Source organism: Leptosomus discolor, chromosome 7 (genome assembly GCF_034619465.1).
Source record: "Leptosomus discolor isolate bLepDis1 chromosome 7, bLepDis1.hap2, whole genome shotgun sequence".
NCBI lineage: Eukaryota > Metazoa > Chordata > Aves > Leptosomiformes > Leptosomidae > Leptosomus > Leptosomus discolor.
The window spans coordinates 3,621,540-3,640,470 of record NC_141397.1 but is presented as its reverse complement, the minus strand read 5'-3'; the positions used below and the strand labels follow the sequence as shown (position 1 = coordinate 3,640,470).

Below are 18,931 nucleotides of genomic sequence, written 5' to 3'. Positions count from 1 at the left end.
TACCAGGTAAATAGACTGGTTCCTAATTCACAGAAAAATCAAGAGCTTCCCATGGACTTTTTGCAGTGCAACATCAAACATTCCAGGCACCTGAAGCTTTAGGCAGCTGGGTAGCCCAGATGCAAACGTGCCTGGCACTCTGCTTCTGGAGGAGCCCTGAACGACAGCGGTATGGGGCCGGCCTCCAGACCTACGCCTGCCTTTTAGGTACCCTGCAAGAGAGCTTCACAGTGCCTACAGCTTGCTTTTTTTAAAAGAAAAAAATAAAATAAATGTTTGCCCTAGTGAATTCACTGAAAATATCTGTGGTATTTTACAGTAAAATGCAGTGCAGCATAGGTAATTCAGTTTGAATTGAGTCTTCTGTCAACAAGAACGTGCATTTGTCATTGTATGTATTATCCTGCTATCTAGTAGAAAAAGGAACACTTTTAGAGGGCAGTAAAATGACAGAAAACATGATCTAACAGGTAACTTAAGCAACTAGAAGGGTTAATATGCAGAATTAATCCCTGTAAATTATATAGCAGAAGTAAACTACACAACTGAATGGTGTTTCCTCTCATTCAAGCAGTTCATTCCAATGAAATAATGCATTTGTAACCCTCTGTAAAACATAAGATTGTTGCAAATTGTGGCCGAATTAACTAACGTTTTCTTTGTGATTAATTTCCACGTTAGCAGCCTTAAACTTCTAAAACTCCTGTAAATCATAGGCTCTGAAGGACTATGATGGATTGTTAATTTTGTTGTAGTGCATTTAAAGTAATTAATAATTAATGTGCTTGTTCTGGAATAAACTTCATCTCATGCAGAGCTTCAAAACCAGCAGCTAACAGATAAGGAAGAAATCCTTAACTTGAAAGCTGGCATGCCCCTCTGCCTGGAAATGTAAGTAAGAAAAATGCCAAGAACCTAGACCAGACAAACGCAATTAAGGAAATCTGGTGAATAACAGCTTCAGAGAAATTTCCAAAAGATTCAGAAGAGCCTCTCTAGAATGCACTTTCTGGCAAAACCAGAATTAAAGTAGATCACTTTGTGCAGCTACGGACTCAATCCTTTATACAGTACAGATTATCTTAAATTTGATACATACATTTTAAGCACCAGCAGTACAGATGTTGCATGTATTTTAAAGATTTTCAATTATAGTATGACCCAAAGTTATGCCAAACCTTACAGTCAATTTTACTCAAGGGGTTTTTTTCTTTAGTAAATACAACACCGTGCATGTTTCCTTCTTTCCCCCTTCCTACTCCTCACCTTCCCCTTTCAGGCCTGCCTTGACACTGGGACTGCACGTGCAGAACATCACACATGCTTAAACTGTGAGACTCAGTATATTGGGAAAAACGAATCCTTCCACATTCAGCTTATTTCCTAGTAAACACCTCCATGAAAAACAACCACTACGTACACGCTTCATAATTTGCTTTGCAGCTTTACGTTTTTTTTGAGTACTTTATAACCAGCATTCAAATCGGTATTTTTTAAAAAATTACCTTCTGTATTCTTTCAAATAGATGACCACAGCCTATTTTACCCTCTCTGTAATGCTAAAGTCATAAGTTTGCCTCAGTTGCTGCAAACCAAACGAAATGGAAAATTCTAGCTTAACTGACAATAAAGCATAAAAATTCAATACACAAAACTATAAAGGAATGTATTACTATATGCCTGCTCTAAATTGTGGGATAAAGAAATCTAATGCTTTTTCAGAGATTTCATTAACCTGGTCAAATATGATTTTGCCCCATACATAAATGATTTTCTAATTTCATTCTGCTTTTCTCAAACCTAGTACTGAGTTATCAATTTTATCTAATGGACTATATTCCTAAATATTACCCAAGCACATCCTAAAGCCAAGAACTGAAGCTATAATATTATTTTTCTTAATAGCAGCAGTTGAGAGCTGAATTATTTTTTTTTTTGAGAGGAGACCACTTCTTTAGAAGTCTTCCCTGGGGAGATTTTAAACTAGATTAGCCTGCGGATTCTTCTCCAAAAAATCTGTTCTACATATTAAAATAAAACACACCATTCATCTTAATTTATTCTTTTATCAAAACAGAACAGACAGCAACACTGCGCTGGAAGCACTCTGTGGGGACACTGGTACAGCCACATACTCTGGAGCACGGTGCACGATGGAGGGCAAGCTTCACCTAGACATCTCGAGCTACCTGAAATACCCACTTTCTACTGAAAGTGGTTAAGTTCTAAAGGGAGGTATTTTTAATGATTTGCATTATTGAGTTATGGCCTCAAGAAAAAAAAAAAAAAAAAAAAAGAGATACTTATGAATCAAGCAATTCATTGGCGAGATCTATCCTTCCAAGTGAGGCATGCAAGACTGCAATAAAGCACTCGGGAAATCTATTAAAATGTCTAAACTATACCCAGTTTACAAGATTAACAAAATGAAACAAAAGAGAAACATCATTATGTAAAAGTTTTCTAAACCAAACAGTAGAGGTCACCTCTAAAACAAAATATATCCTTTAAAGTGATTTTCTGAGTTTGTTAGAAAAATTCATCTTTCACATCAAGCTTTAGAAACTCCCATATTTCAAATTATGTCTCGAATTTCAAGCAAATATTTTCAATATTTGATTATTCCTTAAGACTGAGCAGTGTATTGTTATAGGTACCCTCTGGTTTCACAATACTTTAGCTTCAAGCACATTGTAACTCCTTTCACTGAACTCTTGGCTCTTTTGCAAAGTGCTGTGTTCCCAGGCCTTACACCAAATCTATCTGCGACAAATAAAAAATATTTAAACCTCTCCATATTTCACTACGATTCCTCTCAATACTCAATTAAAGTTCATTTGAGTTAAAAGATATTCAAAACCCACTTTTCTCTAATTACAGATACGGCTTCCTTACAGTCATTTATAACGTTACAGATCAGACTTTGCCTCATTTGAGCAAACGTTTTCAATTAACTTTTCGCCATTCGACTAATTTGTAAATCTTGCCTGTGCCACTCACTAATCTTGTAAAAGGTAAAAGCAGCAGAAGTATTTAGCTCAGTAAAACTTACACAGATGTACAGAAAAGACTTTATAAAATAAATTCACCATAAATTCTACCAAAAACCAATTGTATCACAAAAGGATGACAAGACCGATCCTTTTGGGTGGAGAAAACCACAAAACCTAAACATGCTGCTCTGCTGAAAGGGTCCATCTAAATAACCTGACACAGTGATTAAAAAAAAGCACTGTCTTGGCATGTCTATAATACATTTTACATATATATATATGTATGTCAATTATGAGTACATATAAGAGTAGGGAACATGTCAATATGTTTTAGACAAAAGCTAATAACTGAAGACATTCTAACTTCAATCACATTTTTTGGGGTAGAAAACTAGTCACTAAGGCAAACTTCAGCCAATTAATGAACTATTGTAAGTCACCAGAACGAAATGTACTTTTTCCAGGAAAAATTTTAAATCCTCTCAGACAATTATTTAAAAATTTTAAGCCACATAAACAGCAGGTTAGGTAAAGACACTGCACATATAACAAATAATCCCCCAGCCACCCAATGCCACACACAAGCACCTAAAAGGGAGATCTAAAAAAAGGAATCTCCATTAGTCAAAAAGTAATAACTAATTAAACAATGTAGGGGGTTTTAAATTCCAGATTCCTTACTAAATACTCCGCTGCATTCTTTGAAATGAGAAATAATTGCTTATCTTCCTCTAGTCGTTACTCAACGTGAGAGAGCCACATAAATTTTAGAAAAAACTATAATATGAAAAAGCAGTCATGGAACCAGCCCTGCTTGAGGTAACGCAGAGCAGAAGCTAAAGGCCCATCCAGACCATTCCTTCAACCTGCAGCTTCAGCAGTTGTGCATTTCCATTTAACTTAGTGATCGACTTTCACATGCAGAAAAACCTACTCTGCAACATCCCCAACAAACCTCCCTTTTCCTAGTTGCAGATGGGTAAGAATGGGTGAAAATAAAATCCAGTAACTACAAAACATTTGCTGAGTGAAGAGCAAAGATGACAGAAGAGACCACCAGTTTTCTGAGAAAGTTCTGGCTTTAATAACAGAGAGTGCCAAAGAAAATGAATATTGAAAAAAATTTGTCCTCCCTCCCAAACATCTCTTGCTTACAAGGAGCCCTACCGACTTGCATCTACAATAACACGATTTCTCCTGTGACAAAGGACTCCTGCATGATGGTACAGGCAGGAGAATGAAGTTGTTCAGGCAGAAGGTCACTCCTCTTTGTGACAAAACACGAGAAAAAGAGATTCCGAAGCCATCTCTGACGTAGCAATGCCCGGTGGATCACACCCCTACACAGCTTTGGCTGCGCAGCAGAAAGCCTGTCTGGTAGCTGGCATCTTATTACAGTCCATGAATTTACTCTCATCAAAAGAAATACAGTTTTAAGAACCAAAAAATAACACTAAAAAAAAAAATCAAATTTACTACATAACCTAACTTTGATAAAATTGCAGCTATTTATAGGCGCTATCTGAAGAAAAGGAAGTTTTAAATTAATAATCTCTTTTAAAACCTAACATGGAAAATAAGACAGAAGATTTAAGAAAATATTTTTTCAGAGAATTATGGAGAAAGGATTAGAACATAAAAATCTCTTTCTCCCATGCAGGATTACTATGCTGTTTCCAAGCCTAATTAGGAGGATGGTTTACAACAGAATTGGTGGGGGGTTGGCATGTACTACGCTTATTTTTGGCCCATCTAAATTACCACTAAAATCTTTGCGTGTAGTTAAACAAGCCATACCACTAATTTTATACCATATTCCTTAGTTGCAACTTAAATATTTTCTCATCTTATCCTTTATGTCCTCAAATGCAGCATTTAACACATCTAGAAAAAGCCTGAGGAGGAGAAGCAACTCCCTGCCTTTGTCGCAGGGAAGCACAGCGTGCCTCATTCCCAGGATTCCTTCCCACGACAAAACGGTCTTCCTGCAGCTTTTATTTCTTGCAAACATCAGGGTTGAAGAAAGCCCTTTACCTTCTCGGGTGCAGTTAAAACTCAGCAGAACTGTATCAGCGATCGCCGCCACCCCCCCCGCCTCCTCCCCACTCCCCGTACGGAGCAGGACCTCTGAGTTCCTGCAGTAGCTCCTCCACGTATGAGAGTCCCACTGATTAGTTATTGGTGAGGTCATACAGGCATTCTGCCTCCAATTTGGGAATAAAAATACAATCTGGCACACAACCCTTGAAACTGTCAGTCAGTCATACGCTGAAGTTGATCCTAAAATCAGCTCTTCTGGGTACAGAACATCTGTACTGGGACACGGCCTGATCCTAAAGCTCTGTGCTGCGTGCGTGTATCATCGATTCTGACTTTCCTCATAACACTGATTCCTTGAAATAAATTAAAAGGTGTATTTTGGAATAATCCTTCCAATTTAAAAAAAAAACTTTCTATCTGAGCTAAGGAGGATATCTTGTCCAGAAAAAAATTTAGTTAAGCGTACAGACCTAAATACAACATTATTTTTTTATCAAAACTTCTTAGGAGATTGTTTTAATGAAAGCTCAGTAGATTCAATTAAAATCCACTTTCTGGTTGCTAAGCTCCATTGTTCTTCTTTCAAGAACTGTGAGCAGTTTCTACAGCTTCGCAGAGGGGCCTCAATGCCAGCTATAAAGTCAAAAGCAGCAGAAGTTGTGGTCAACAGGAGCCATTCAGTGGCAGCTATTCTACACTTTAATTAGATTTCTGCACCTACTAAAACACCATTCAAAAGATTTTCTTTTTTTTTCACTTCTGTTTCAGATAAGAAACGTGATTATCAAACCCCTTCGTGATCTGCATTAATGGAGGTAGCACTAATACATTTTTAAAAACATAAATTCCTCATAATCCACGTATCAGCTCATAATATTGTTAATGATGCTAATTTAATTACTTTTAGGATGCTCCTGTAGCTTTAATAGCATTAAATTGCTGGTTTGTTTATCTTTCTGACCTGCTCTAAAACACTGACAATTCACCCTGACAAGAGAAAATTAATTCTCGTGTGTTAGAAAAACAGATTATCTCGGTTATTTACATCTTAATCCCCAGTGTAAATGTGTTTGGCAGGTCAATAAGTGAATCAAGTCAGTATTTCCGACATAATGTTTCCCCTAAATAAGTTCTCGTTTGTTTGTGGTTTTTATAAAGCACATTTTCTTCGTTATAATCACGATGACAAAGTGATGAAGATGGAACTTTAATTCCTCATAAGGTCCGAGCATCAAACCTACCTGACTAGATTTTCATTGTCTCCAGTCCCTTTGCAGGTAGCACATTCAGTCCTTAAATCCTCCGATTTGGGCTTCTTTTGTAGAACGGACTGTCGTTGTCTTCTTTCTCTGGGAATCCGTTCCTGTCATAGCAGAAGGCAAAAGAAAGGAATGGGGAAGAAAGGAGGGAAGGAAAGCAAATATTCTCAATTATAGCACTGAAAGTAACACTTCAGCCCAAAGTTTAATTTTTTTTGTGAAACCGTTAAAAAAAAACAAAACAAAAACAAAACACTATATTCCAACCTCAGGTTTTTCTTCTTCAGGCACAAAGCTTCGTTTTCGTCCTCTAGTTCTCTAGAAGAAAATATATTTAAAATTCAATATTAGGTAACAGAATGGTTTTGCTATTTATCTATTATTCATAACAACAACTGAAACACCGCAGGAAATAATTTAAAGCATTAACTACAGAATCACTGCAAGACAACCACAGTAGGGTCTGCGACATGTTGGAACGACAGCTTCAGATTCTGGATATAAATCTACGGAACTAGCCAAAAAGTAAATCTAAATACATTTGTTGACCTGAGCGTGTGGAGCCTTATTCCAAACGAGACTGCCGCCAGAATTACAAACCTCACAGACTTTGCACAACTTCCCAATGCTAAAATGCATTATTGGAAAACGGATACCAACAGCATCTTACAGTAAATTCCTTGAGCACTTACAAGCGCTCTGTTTGTAAGCCAAGTGATCGGATTCAAAAAAATGCAAAATTAAAAAGCTTCATCAAAACAGAAACAGAAAATAATTCTTAGAGCTTTGGGGAGTAAGCAAGAATTGAAGCTTTCAAACTGAGGCTTAGTGTAACGGGTACATGGCAGCTGCTCATCAAGCTGTGGCATATACCAACAGGTAACTGGGACACCACAGACAGAATGGGTCCTAGAAAAAGTGGAAATTATTTCAGTACTGCAGTTGGCCAAAGAACTAGATTTCTTAGATTAGATTCTTAGATACCAGCAGCGTGGAGGAAAAGAGGTTTCCATGGGCTGCAACAGCCAACACCGAAGTCGACAAGCCGCTCGAAGGAACTACACGCCACTCGGCCGTGAGCCCAGCTTCGGCCACTGCGGTTTTCATCTCCGAAACAGCAGCATTATAACCCGCACGTGTTCAGTAACCGCCACAAGCTGACAACATCACACGCTCCCCTCCGTGTTCAAAAAGGGAAGAAAATTAGAAGGGATGCCAAAGGAAATGAAAAACATCAAGGGACTATTCCACTGACCCACAACGTCTGATACCTTGACACCAATAAAATAAAATAAATAAATAAACAAACCAACCAACCAACTTTAAAATGCTTGTTTTTCTGGGAGGAAATCATCGCCTTAGGAAGTCATTTGTCATACGACAAAAACACCCACTGCCTACATTATGATTTCTTAAAACTTTTTTGAAGCTGCTAGTGTTCTTCTCGGAAAAGTAAATCCAGCTGATCAAAAAAAAAAAAATCTTAAGCCAGTTTAGAATCACAAGCAGCCATAAACACAATTCCGAGGAAGCTAGTAGCATCACGTTTCTCCTGTTTGGGGTCCTCTTTGAAGGGGGTTTATACAAGTTTCAAATTAAGCCTATTTGCTACTTGAAACAGTTCTGCACGTTTAAACATAGTGATACTGTGAAGAAACCTGCCGCTTCCACACAGCTACACCTTTCTACCTACGCAGATTGTAACCTGTGCATGTTAATACCACACTGTTTGGGAAGGTTTCTTTGGTTTTAGGCAAGAGTTAACTCTGTAGTAGAAAGGAATTAGTAGAACGGAAAACACGAGTCTATTTTGTGCCTCTCTAGAATACTGTAATTACCGCTGAGATTCTCACATTTCCCTAAAGATGATTTATAAAAGTCACTAAAACTTTATCTATTAAATACATATCAGTATTTACTATACACTTAATAATACACTCAGAATTGAGGCGTTCTGCCTTCCACAAGCCACACAGTAGACACCCAAGTGTCCAAAGCTAGAAGCAGCGATTTACGACGGGTAACTGACTTTATCAGCGCAGTGTCAGAGCTATCGATGTAACACGGACTACACGGCCACTGCATGTTACACAACCCAAGGTCACTGTAAACTAAAACCAGAGAAAAAAAGAGGTTGATCAGCCGTGAGCCCACTAACTGCCCATTTTACTCCTTTCAACCGCTGGCATCGGCCCTGTCCTGGGTTACAGTGTAAAATGTGCCAAAAGAAAAAAAATATATTCTATTACCATCTTCAGGAGCTGTTGAGACCAGGTGGGGCGGTGCTCCCTGCCTCCCCCCTCTGGACTATCTCCTGTCAATGGGCACAACAACGCCTTATCGCCTGACCCATCGATAACTCGCTCCTGGGCTATCTCCTGTTAATGGCCCATCAAGGAACTGCCTCACGACTCCCCATCCCATGGTGAGATGCTCCGCCCGGGGGGAAGGAGCCAAGCAGTCCATGCCAAATAAAAACGGAGATCTCCAACACCCTAGCAGCTTTTCTTCCACTGGATTCCCAGAGGAGCTTTTCCCCCCACTGGAGTTCCAGAGGACAAGAGCTACCTGCTGACCACTGGACCTTCGGAGGAAGACCAGACTCTTTTACCTGATCTCTGCTTCCACAGCACTACACCCATCGCTTCAGGAGGACTGCAGCCAGCATCTTATCGGACTGCTACTGCCACCCTAACAGGGGGTCAGGTTGTATTCCTGACTCTGTCAGTGTAAACCAGGGGGTTGTTTGGTTTTCCCTGCCTTGTGTTTTATATATATATATATATATATATATATATATTAGTAAAGAACTGTTATTCCTATTCCCCATATCTTTGCCTGAAGGCCCGTTAATTTCAAAATTATAATAATTTGGAGGGAAGGGGGTTGCACTCTCCATTTCAAGGGAGGCTCCTGCCTACCTCCACAGACACCTGTCTTTTCAAACCAAGACAGGCCCCCAGAACACTCACAAATGTTCTCAAGCCATGTAGGCTCTGCTGAAGGCAGCTGTAAGGATGAAAGAGAAGGAGGTGTAAAGGTGCGTGCCAGTGGTACGGTCCCCATTCTCCGTGTTTAAGCAGCGAGAGGCAATCACACATGCTTTGTACAGCCAGGGTAATGCCACCCTGAAAACTGATAGGCAATTTGGAAATATAGGTAACAGCAAAATTATTTTTTACCCCAACTAGAAGAGATTACAAGTTAGCAACTATATTTTAAGAAGTGATGAAACATATTTAAACTTCAGCAAAATGGAGATGCAATATTTATAAATAATTCAGTCGCCTCTGTCAAGAAAATGTTGGTTTTCATCTCTGCTACATAATGTGTGAGGTATATGACAGGGAATCTCACATTAAATTATACTCGCATTATACTTCCATTAGATTTCTAAACCTTCAAACATGGTTGAATCTGACAATCACTAGAAAACAAACATTCAAATCAACACCTTTGACAGGCACATTGGTAGGATATTTTATATCCTTTTAAACAACTTCACATTAATGTTTTTCCAACGATTTCCACACTTAAACATACTTGCAACGCTAACTTCTGCCCAGAATCACCGTCCTATTGCCAGCATTCACAATAGAAAACAACGCCAAATTCACAACTGAAAATTGAGTATTCTGTGATTTTCAACACCAGCCTTCCAGTAATCAGGCATTAGTAATTTTACATTAGTGCTTTCACTAAAGTTACCTTACAGGTTCACAGAAAAGAATCATTTAAACCTGGACTTTTTGCCCAGTTATTTCGCATTGCTCTTTGCCTCAAAGTAGCGTTTTTGCATTTTTAAAATGCTTCGAATAATTTCTCTCTTTAGTGGGCTCAAAAGCAGAACGTCAGAGGTTATACTCATCAAGTATTAGAGCTGCAGGTACTCGCCATAAACAATTTTAAATTTAAGATTTCTTATAAAAGAAAAGTTTAAACAAACAGTGTTATTATGTACATCCAATGGTAAATACTACAACTGAGATAAAATTGTTCATATTCAGAACCTATTTGGAAACAGAGATGTTGATCCAGTACAAGATGCATATGAAGGCCGTGACTTTTTTAATCAAAACACTTGGCAATTCAATACTACAGAGATCCCTTCAATTTAGGACTTCCCTACATCATAAAACTGATCAAGCCAGTTTTGTGAAATCTGTCTCTGCATTTCCAAAGTGCTCCAAACAGTAAGTCAGGAAAGCAAAAATTGATGTTATCAGCACCCAGGCAAAATCCCCATCAATGCCCGTGCTATCCCAGCAGGATTTTTGTTCCATCGCAAAAGGCAGATATCCCCTAAAATATCTACCACTTGGAAAGGACAACTCAGTCTAGAACAAAACACTGCTAGATCTGGATTAGAGAGACCCATCTAAAGATGACACTTCATAACAGGAATTAAAAAAAAAAATACTGAACAATGGAATGTGGTTCAAAATCGTAACTATACAATTTTCTATACTTAGAAGTAAAAGGTTTCTGTAAAAAATTATCTCAAATGTTGACATTTCACGACAGCTGATTGGCAAGTCTTTGGTTGTGTCTCATCCTCAACTCCATACGATGGCTCCAATCGATGGGCGCTCAAGTGTGCAATGTGCTCAGACACTTCCCTGCTACTAACACAAAGATTCCAGGCACTAAGCTTTCAATCCCACAGCACCGGATTCACCATGCAGGCCCCTGCATTCTGGTTACCACGCAAGCAACTTAATTTATTTGCCAACAGAGATCATACATGCTTACAGCTAAGGGCTGATCCTACGTAACCACCCCAGAAAATCAGACAAACTTAGGCCAAGGTCACACGAGGCAAATACTATTTCCCATTTCATATCCTTTCACAATTAGGGCCCTTAAATAACAACAATAGATTTAAAAATAGATGCTAAAACCAGCCAAACTGGTTCATTTTGACTTCCTAATACTATACCATAATCATAGAATGGCTTAGGTTGGAAGGGACCCGAGAGATCATCTAAACCAACCTCCCCGCCATGGGCAGGGGCACCTCTCAACTAGACTAGGTGGCTCAAAGCCTCATCTAACCTGGCCTTGAACACCTCCAGAGAGGGGGCATCCACAACCCACAACCCTTCTGGGCCATCTATTCCAGAGTCTCATCACCCTCATATTGAAGAACTACTCCCTAAAATCTAGTCTAAACCTATTCTCCTTCAGTTTTGAACCATTTCCTCTTGTCCTGTCGCTGGACACTCTTGTAAAAAGTCCCTCACCAGCCTTCCTGTAGGTTCCCTTCAGGTACTGGAAGGCAGCTATAAGGTCCCCCCGGAGTCGCCTTTTCTCCAGGCTGAACAATCCCAGAGCCCTCAGTCTGTCCTCACAGCAGAGATGCTCCAGCCCCTGGATCATCTTTGTGGCCCTCCTCTGGACTCCTTCCAACAGATCGATGTCCCTATGATGGTGGGGACACCAGAACTGGACACAGTATTTGAGATGGGGTCTCACAAGAGCAGAGGAAAGGGGCAGAATCACCTCTCTTGATCTGCTGGCCACATCCCTCTCAGTGCATCCCAGGATACGGCTGACCTTCAGGGCTGCATGAGGGCACTGCTGGCTCATGTTGATAATATTAATATTCCCGCCCTCCTCTAGTGACTTCTTAACCTCTCCTTCTCTACTACATTCAAACCATGTCTCCCACCACATCCCCAAGTTCTCCCCAGCTAAACCAAGGACACACTAGGACAGGTTTCAAACTGCACGTGTTCTACACTGGACCACGAGAGACTAACGTAAAGGATAACTGAGCTCATAACTAAAACCTTTTCCTTACTCAGCACTCATCCTTCCCATCCAGTTGCTCTAAAATATGCTCAAGAACTTAATTACCAGAGGCATCACACTTCTCTATCAAATCTTGCAATAATGGGTTGATAGGTTACTAGAAGCAATGCTACTAGAATGGCAGGCAACTGCATAACTTACTTGCGTTAGAAAATCAAGTTAAAAGTTATTCGTTTTTGAAATAAACAGTCAAAAGATCTAACTGCTGTGTCACAAAGAACACAGCAGAAATTTGGGAGAAAAAAAAAAAAAAAAAACAAACCCTGACTCTTGCCTCTCCAACATTTTAAAAACTCACACAAAATGTTACAAGGCTGCCTACAGAGAAATGCTGATGGACACGACCTGCAAACAGCTATCAAACCTGCAAAGAAAGAGAAGCAGAAAAAACAAATCCCAACACTTGTTCGCCCCTGTCAAATCTAATTTGCACTGGTCTAAGCTGACAGTTACTAAAATATTCCATAAAATATATAGTATACTATAAGATATAATATAAGTCGTAAAACACAGTTAAGAAAGAACGCTAGAGAATGCCTCAAAAAAAAAAAAAAAAAGGGAGGGTGGAAGAAATGAGGAGAACTAGGGCATAGAACTTCCATAGCCAAGGGAAAGATAAATAAAAAATGGGGCTCTTTCAGCCATCGTGTTTTGTGTCACAGAAGTATCCATCTGTGCTCTGCAGCATTCTACTGGTATGGGGTGGAGACTTGCATGTCAGCTTCAGGAATTAAAAGAATCAGGACAGAAATGCCTGAAAACCAGGATACTGACATAAGGAATGAGTAATGAATGATGAAGCAATAAATGATACAATGGGATGTGGATCAAATGCATGAGCCACTTGGGGTGACATTTTTAGAAGATACATGGACAAGAAATCGGTAGAGGTGTGAGAATGCAATTCCAACCCATGGAAGGGAGTAGTGTACCCAATGCACTTCAAAATATTCAGACAGTTAAACCCCCAAAATTATCCAAAATGGAATGAAATAGGCTGAGGGAAAATGTGACCAACAGTGGGATCAAACTGTCAACCCAAATGTGGGAGAAAACCAAAGTGGGAGTCTCCCTTTTGAAGACTAGCTCATGCATTGACTACAAGATTTTGAATATTCTCACAAAAACAAATTCCATACACGAGACAAATGCAAGACAAGGGACAAATAAAGCCTAGGATGAACCCTACACTCCTTGAAAGGCAACAGACTGTTTGCAGAACAGCCAAGGAAGCCAAGCCGCACAGGAACAGTCTGTTTGCCATCACTCACAGATGGAACGAGTTGACACGTTCGTTTCCAAGCGTGAAAGCAGAACGGTGAACATGACAGAACGGGTGCCTGCGTGGCCCAAAACCACCACGGCTGTCACCAAACCACACTGTTATGGCTCTCGAAGACACGCTTTAAACCACTTCATCCGAAGACAGCAAGAGAAGGCAAAAGGTTCTCTTGGAGCAGTTTTGCTTTGTCAGCTGGAAGAAAAGGAAAACCAACACGATCCAGAACTCGCCAACTGACCAGAAGCAGGGAGGCAATGCCCAACAGTCACACATACGTTCCAGTTAAATCGATTAAATTACCGAAGACACACCTGACTTGAAACTATTGGTACTGTGATAATTCCCTTATTGTGTAAAAAGTCTGTAGATGTTGTTTAGTGCTGTAACTGTTAGAGGGCCAAATGAGAAGAACTTAACACGCTTTGACTTTTGTAGATGTGTAAATCTCACAGTTCTTCTCTGAAACAGCACATCTATCGAATTTGCAGTTCCCTGACCGACCTGCAGCCACAGTGACTGCTCTAGAAGGACGTTCAGCTACATGAAACACAGTGAAGAGGGCCGGTATAAGATCACATCCATGTTTTAATTCTGCTTCCTATCTAAATCCTTCAGGCAGTTTCATTTTTATCTTACGTCACCTTAGAGCTGACACACTAATACCGACGATACACTTCCACAGTCTGACCTTTTATCAAACGACGGTTCACTGATACCTATCACAATCAAAACCCTTCTAACCCTGACCCTCTCGCTCATGGAGCCTTTAACAGATACTTGTTAATGACAATCTAGACAAAACAAAAATAAAAACCAGTAAGTACCAGAATGCTACGCATCATTCCAAAGAAAGAGGTCATGGCAAGGAGGCATTACCAAGCAGAGGAGAACACTCTCAGGAAACAGAACTGGGAAAACTTCCACTGCTACCAAAAAAGGAACCAAATGCAATCACTGCCCTACCAAGAGCGTTCCTAAAGCCAACTATAGGTTTTCAAAAGCCTGAGAAGAACACACAACAGTTGAAACTGCCCAGATAATGGGATCTCTCTCCTCTTAAACACGAACCACCACCATTTTGCTAAGACAGTAATTTTTAATCCACGACGTCAACCACTCCTTATTAAGAGTTCAACGTTATAAATACCCTTTGCCAATGAAAAAGTTACAATCAAGCCAATTGCAGAAAAATCTCTTTGACTTCCTTTGCTTTGTTAAAAGGCAGAAAAAAATACTCTATTAATGGCACCACAAAGGTACAAAATTATTAGAAATAAAGGTAAGGACAGCTATAGAGACAGCAGATGGCACACTCGCTCAATCCCGATCAAAGGAATACCTTCGATGGTACATATCGTTACTACTGAAAATACATTTCTGAAATAATTATTTAATTTTCCAGAAAGCTGACAGTAATAAAAAGGGAACCGCCAGACAAAAAGAAATAGCAGTAAATCAAAATATGATTAGAAAGACCATGAAGCTTAATTACACATAATTAAAATTCCCCCGCCCCCCCCCCCCCCTTTTTTTTTTTCTTTAGGTTCCATTGTCTGAAGAATTTTTTGTTTTCTAGAAAAGCAAAAATTTTGCAACATTCCTGCTGGCAAAGCTGTACTATCACTGAATCTGGAAATGAACTGGAAACGACTGTTTCTAAGACTTAAACATACAACCGAGTTTGAGAACTGGCAGGATTGCTTTCTAGCCTTTTTAACACTAATTTCCTCCAACGCACACACGTTTGGAGAACTGAAAGAGAAGTGGGAGGGCAAAAAAGGGCAGAAAAAACAGATGTTGCTAAAACAAGTGATGCTTTTCTGGAAAACTTCACTTCAACGCACTTATTTGCAGAAGTGACAGATACGCTCGTTACCTTTACTTACAGAAATACTGATATTTGCACCACTGGAATACCGTTTGGAATATGCACATCGCTTCATGCCTTTGCTACATCAAAAAAAAGCGATCTTTCATCATGAGGGATTTTTCCTCTGCTTTCTTAAAAAGCCAACCAACCAACCGACCGAAACAATCCCCAAACAACAACAAAACCAAACCACAAAACTCTGATATACTGCATTTGCTTCAAGCATTGGGGAAGAGCTGCACCAATTTCTTTTACTTCCCTCCTTTCTGAATTTGACCTCAAGCCGGAAGAAAAAGTCCTATACAATCATGTGCCCATGGACTGGGCAAGCTGGTTGATGGAGCTTTTATGCTGGTATTGACACGTCATAGACTCACTTGAGCTTTTACATTCAGTGATGAAGAAATAAGAGTCTTTTACAGTGTTTTTTATAATGAAAACCTTAAGTTTCAGAAAGCTTAGTAACTCCTGATTGTCTTTTTTCTAGAGTTTTCATGTTCAGTTGACAGCAGTTTCTTTTTGAAGGTGAATACGGCAAAAAAACACAACTTGCTTTAAAAATATTTATTTAGAATTTTAAATTGGTTGACCAATTATTGACAATGCTAATTAAAATTATGACTACGGTAAGTATAGATTAAGTGTTTTAAAATTATTTGCTGTTTTTAGGAAGCACTGATACTTACACTCAAATTGGAATTGATGTTGTTTTCCTGCTGTAGCCATCTTTTATTCAAAACGTGTATCTATGACATCACATAATTAAGTTACACAACAGATGTTTGGAAATCACTTCGGTGGAAATGCTTCAGTGAAATACAAGATAACAATCCTGTTTATCTTTTAATATACTTGGTAAGAAAAAAAATAATCATTCCTCCGCAATCTTTTCCTATTTGAAACAAATCCAAGACATAATAATCTATTCTAAATACAGTATTTATTTGTAAAACAAAAGCAGTATACACAACTCCCTGTGCTAAAAACAGTTTGTAGGTGCTCTGTCAGTATTTTTTTTTAATTATTATTTTAAAAATCTAATCTACTTAAGACTATAGACCCTCAGGCACAGATTTCTTTTCTTCCATGTTCCGAAGAACAAACAGCATGGTGTCAGCTAACAATTCTTTCCCCAAAACGCAGACTTTTTACTGCTAAACAGAAAAATCACTGTCTGTTCATTTGGATTTTATACAATACAATTATAGAAAAAAAAAGCTATCAGACTTTCAGGTTTTGGATAACAAAAATAAGTTTGGTATCAGGTTTTATTTAAATCCCTCAATAAACTCTTCAGTTCCCAAAGTGCCTTTACAAAAAGCCTTTCTCACCTTTATAACACCGAGTAGACACTTCCTTTTCAATAAAAAGGAACGAAAAATGGAATTGCCAAAAAGGAACGAAAAATGGAATTGCCAAAAAGGAACGAAAAATGGAATTGCCAAAAAGGAACGAAAAATGGAATTGCCAAAAAGGAACGAAAAATGGAATTGCCAAAAAGGAACGAAAAATGGAATTGCCAAAAAGGAACGAAAAATGGAATTGCCAAAAAGGAACGAAAAATGGAATTGCCAAAAAGGAACGAAAAATGGAATTGCCAAAAAGGAACGAAAAATGGAATTGCCAAAAAGGAACGAAAAATGGAATTGCCAAAAAGGAACGAAAAATGGAATTGCCAAAAAGGAACGAAAAATGGAATTGCCAAAAAGGAACGAAAAATGGAATTGCCAAAAAGGAACGAAAAATGGAATTGCCAAAAAGGAACGAAAAATGGAATTTCCAAAAAAAACCCAAAAAATGGAATTTCCAAAAAAAAAACCAAACCACCGCTCCAACAGGCTCAGTAAGAATACCAGGATCTGACAGCATCTGTCGGAGGATGGAACATTCAACCCCACAAACACGACTTAACTTCAAAGGCTGCACCAGAACCACAGGAAAAAGCATCCCCTGCCACCTCCGACGGCACACAGCGGGGCCCAGCTGCGCAGTATTGCCCTAGAAGATGTGCACGTGTGTGATGTTTCTTGTGGAAACACTTCCAGCCGCCAGCACACGCAGTCAGGGAAGCACACTTCCTGAGATTTTGAAGTACAGAAATTCACTGAAATATACCTAACAGAAGGATATTTGCAAAAACACGACGCCAGGCTAACGGAATTATTTTAGCGATGACATCTTAGATGAGCAATAACCCGTGTGTCCTTTTTTTGTTATTCGAGGACAGCAAATGAAGTTGGCAATTTGTGAAAAGCTCGTTTTTGTAAATATGGATCATCTCATGAAGGCTCTGAAAAACTGAATGTACGTAGCTGAGCAGATGAAAAGCATTAATCTCCACTCACTGCTGTAAAGCACTATCCGTGTCTCTTGAAAAAAGATTTTTTTTCCAAATAGACAAACTATTGTACACTTTTAATCTTCATAATAAAAATACCCACTATGAAAAAACTGTACGGTTCTGAAAAGCAAATGTTAAAAACTCTTCAGATTTTTAACAAATATAAAAAATGTTTACGCAGATCAGCTACTGATTTCTACTAGTTATTAGCTAGTAATTAGCTATTAATTTCTCTGAAATTAACTAGCAGCAGAAGTAATGATTTGTGACGCTTACACAAGTATGAAATGGGAATCACCAAGATCACAGATTTTAAATAAAGCTACTTTAAAACGTTCCGCACTGAAATTCAGGAAATTGTTTAAAGGATCACTACATATGGATTGAAACATACAAGCATAAACAATGAATTAAATTCTGTCCACAAATATAGCCCTTATACAACAACAGCTTAAAGTATAAAGGCCTCATGTCTGGTCTATTTATATTTATTTCTAATTTGTATAGCCCATGACTTAGAGTAGAATTCTGGTATGTTTAAATTTACCCTTACTTAGGTATATTCTCTCACATGGTCTTTCTCAGGAAATTTAAAATCAAAAAGGCCTTCTTGTAAACTTCAGTGAAGATTTTTATGTACAATATGATGCGTTCTCTATTCAAAACAACGCAGTCCAAAAGGCCGGACTTCCTCTCTGTCCCCCCATTTCCTTTGCTATATACGTTCTTGATGGAAATATCCTCCAAAGCATCTGAAAGGTGAGAGATGGACATCCTAGAGAGCACTCACGGGTGGTTTTAAAAAGCTTATACAGCATTTGGATGCAAAATACCGCCCTGACCCACAACTAACATCGAGAACTGTCCTCACTCTGAATAACCTGCTTCAGGCTTAGTTCTCTCACACTTCCAAATTACAGAAGGAAACAGCCTCCGCTACCACGTGGAAGCTGTGAACACAGCGTGGTCCCACTGCCACAGGTCTCTGGCCACCACTGTTTGATCTAAGATTAGATTGAATGAAGATTTGAACAACGTAGTCCCCAGGAGATAACCTGAGTTTTCATTAAACAGTCTCACCTTCCCCTCAGTGAGTTGTAAAACGAATATTCCTCACAGCTCTGCCCAGCCAGTAATGAGTTATGAGCCAAGCCTTCTGCACGAGAAGACACACGATAGGGAGAAAAGGCACCTCATTTGAAATAACACAGAGCATTCCACTCTTAATCTCTTCCAAGCGTGTCCTGACACAGGTGGAAGGCTAAGGACTTAAGATGGGAAAAACCTGAAAAGAACTGTTAAGTTCATTAAGGAAAAGGAGGAGGGGAAATA

General features: G+C 39.0%; 1 protein-coding gene across 1 annotated transcript in view; it reads right to left on the bottom strand.

The window, feature by feature from the left end:
* The window catches only part of PHF14 (PHD finger protein 14), a 144,667-nt gene that overhangs the window by 64,159 nt on the left and 61,577 nt on the right, over window positions 1–18,931 (bottom strand). The window contains exons 14-15 of the mRNA XM_086468151.1: window positions 6,560–6,610; window positions 6,275–6,396 (exon numbers count right to left, since the gene is read on the bottom strand). Of these exons, the coding sequence (XP_086324277.1) occupies window positions 6,275–6,396; window positions 6,560–6,610 (173 nt within the window). The remainder of the gene's footprint in view (window positions 1–6,274; window positions 6,397–6,559; window positions 6,611–18,931) is intronic.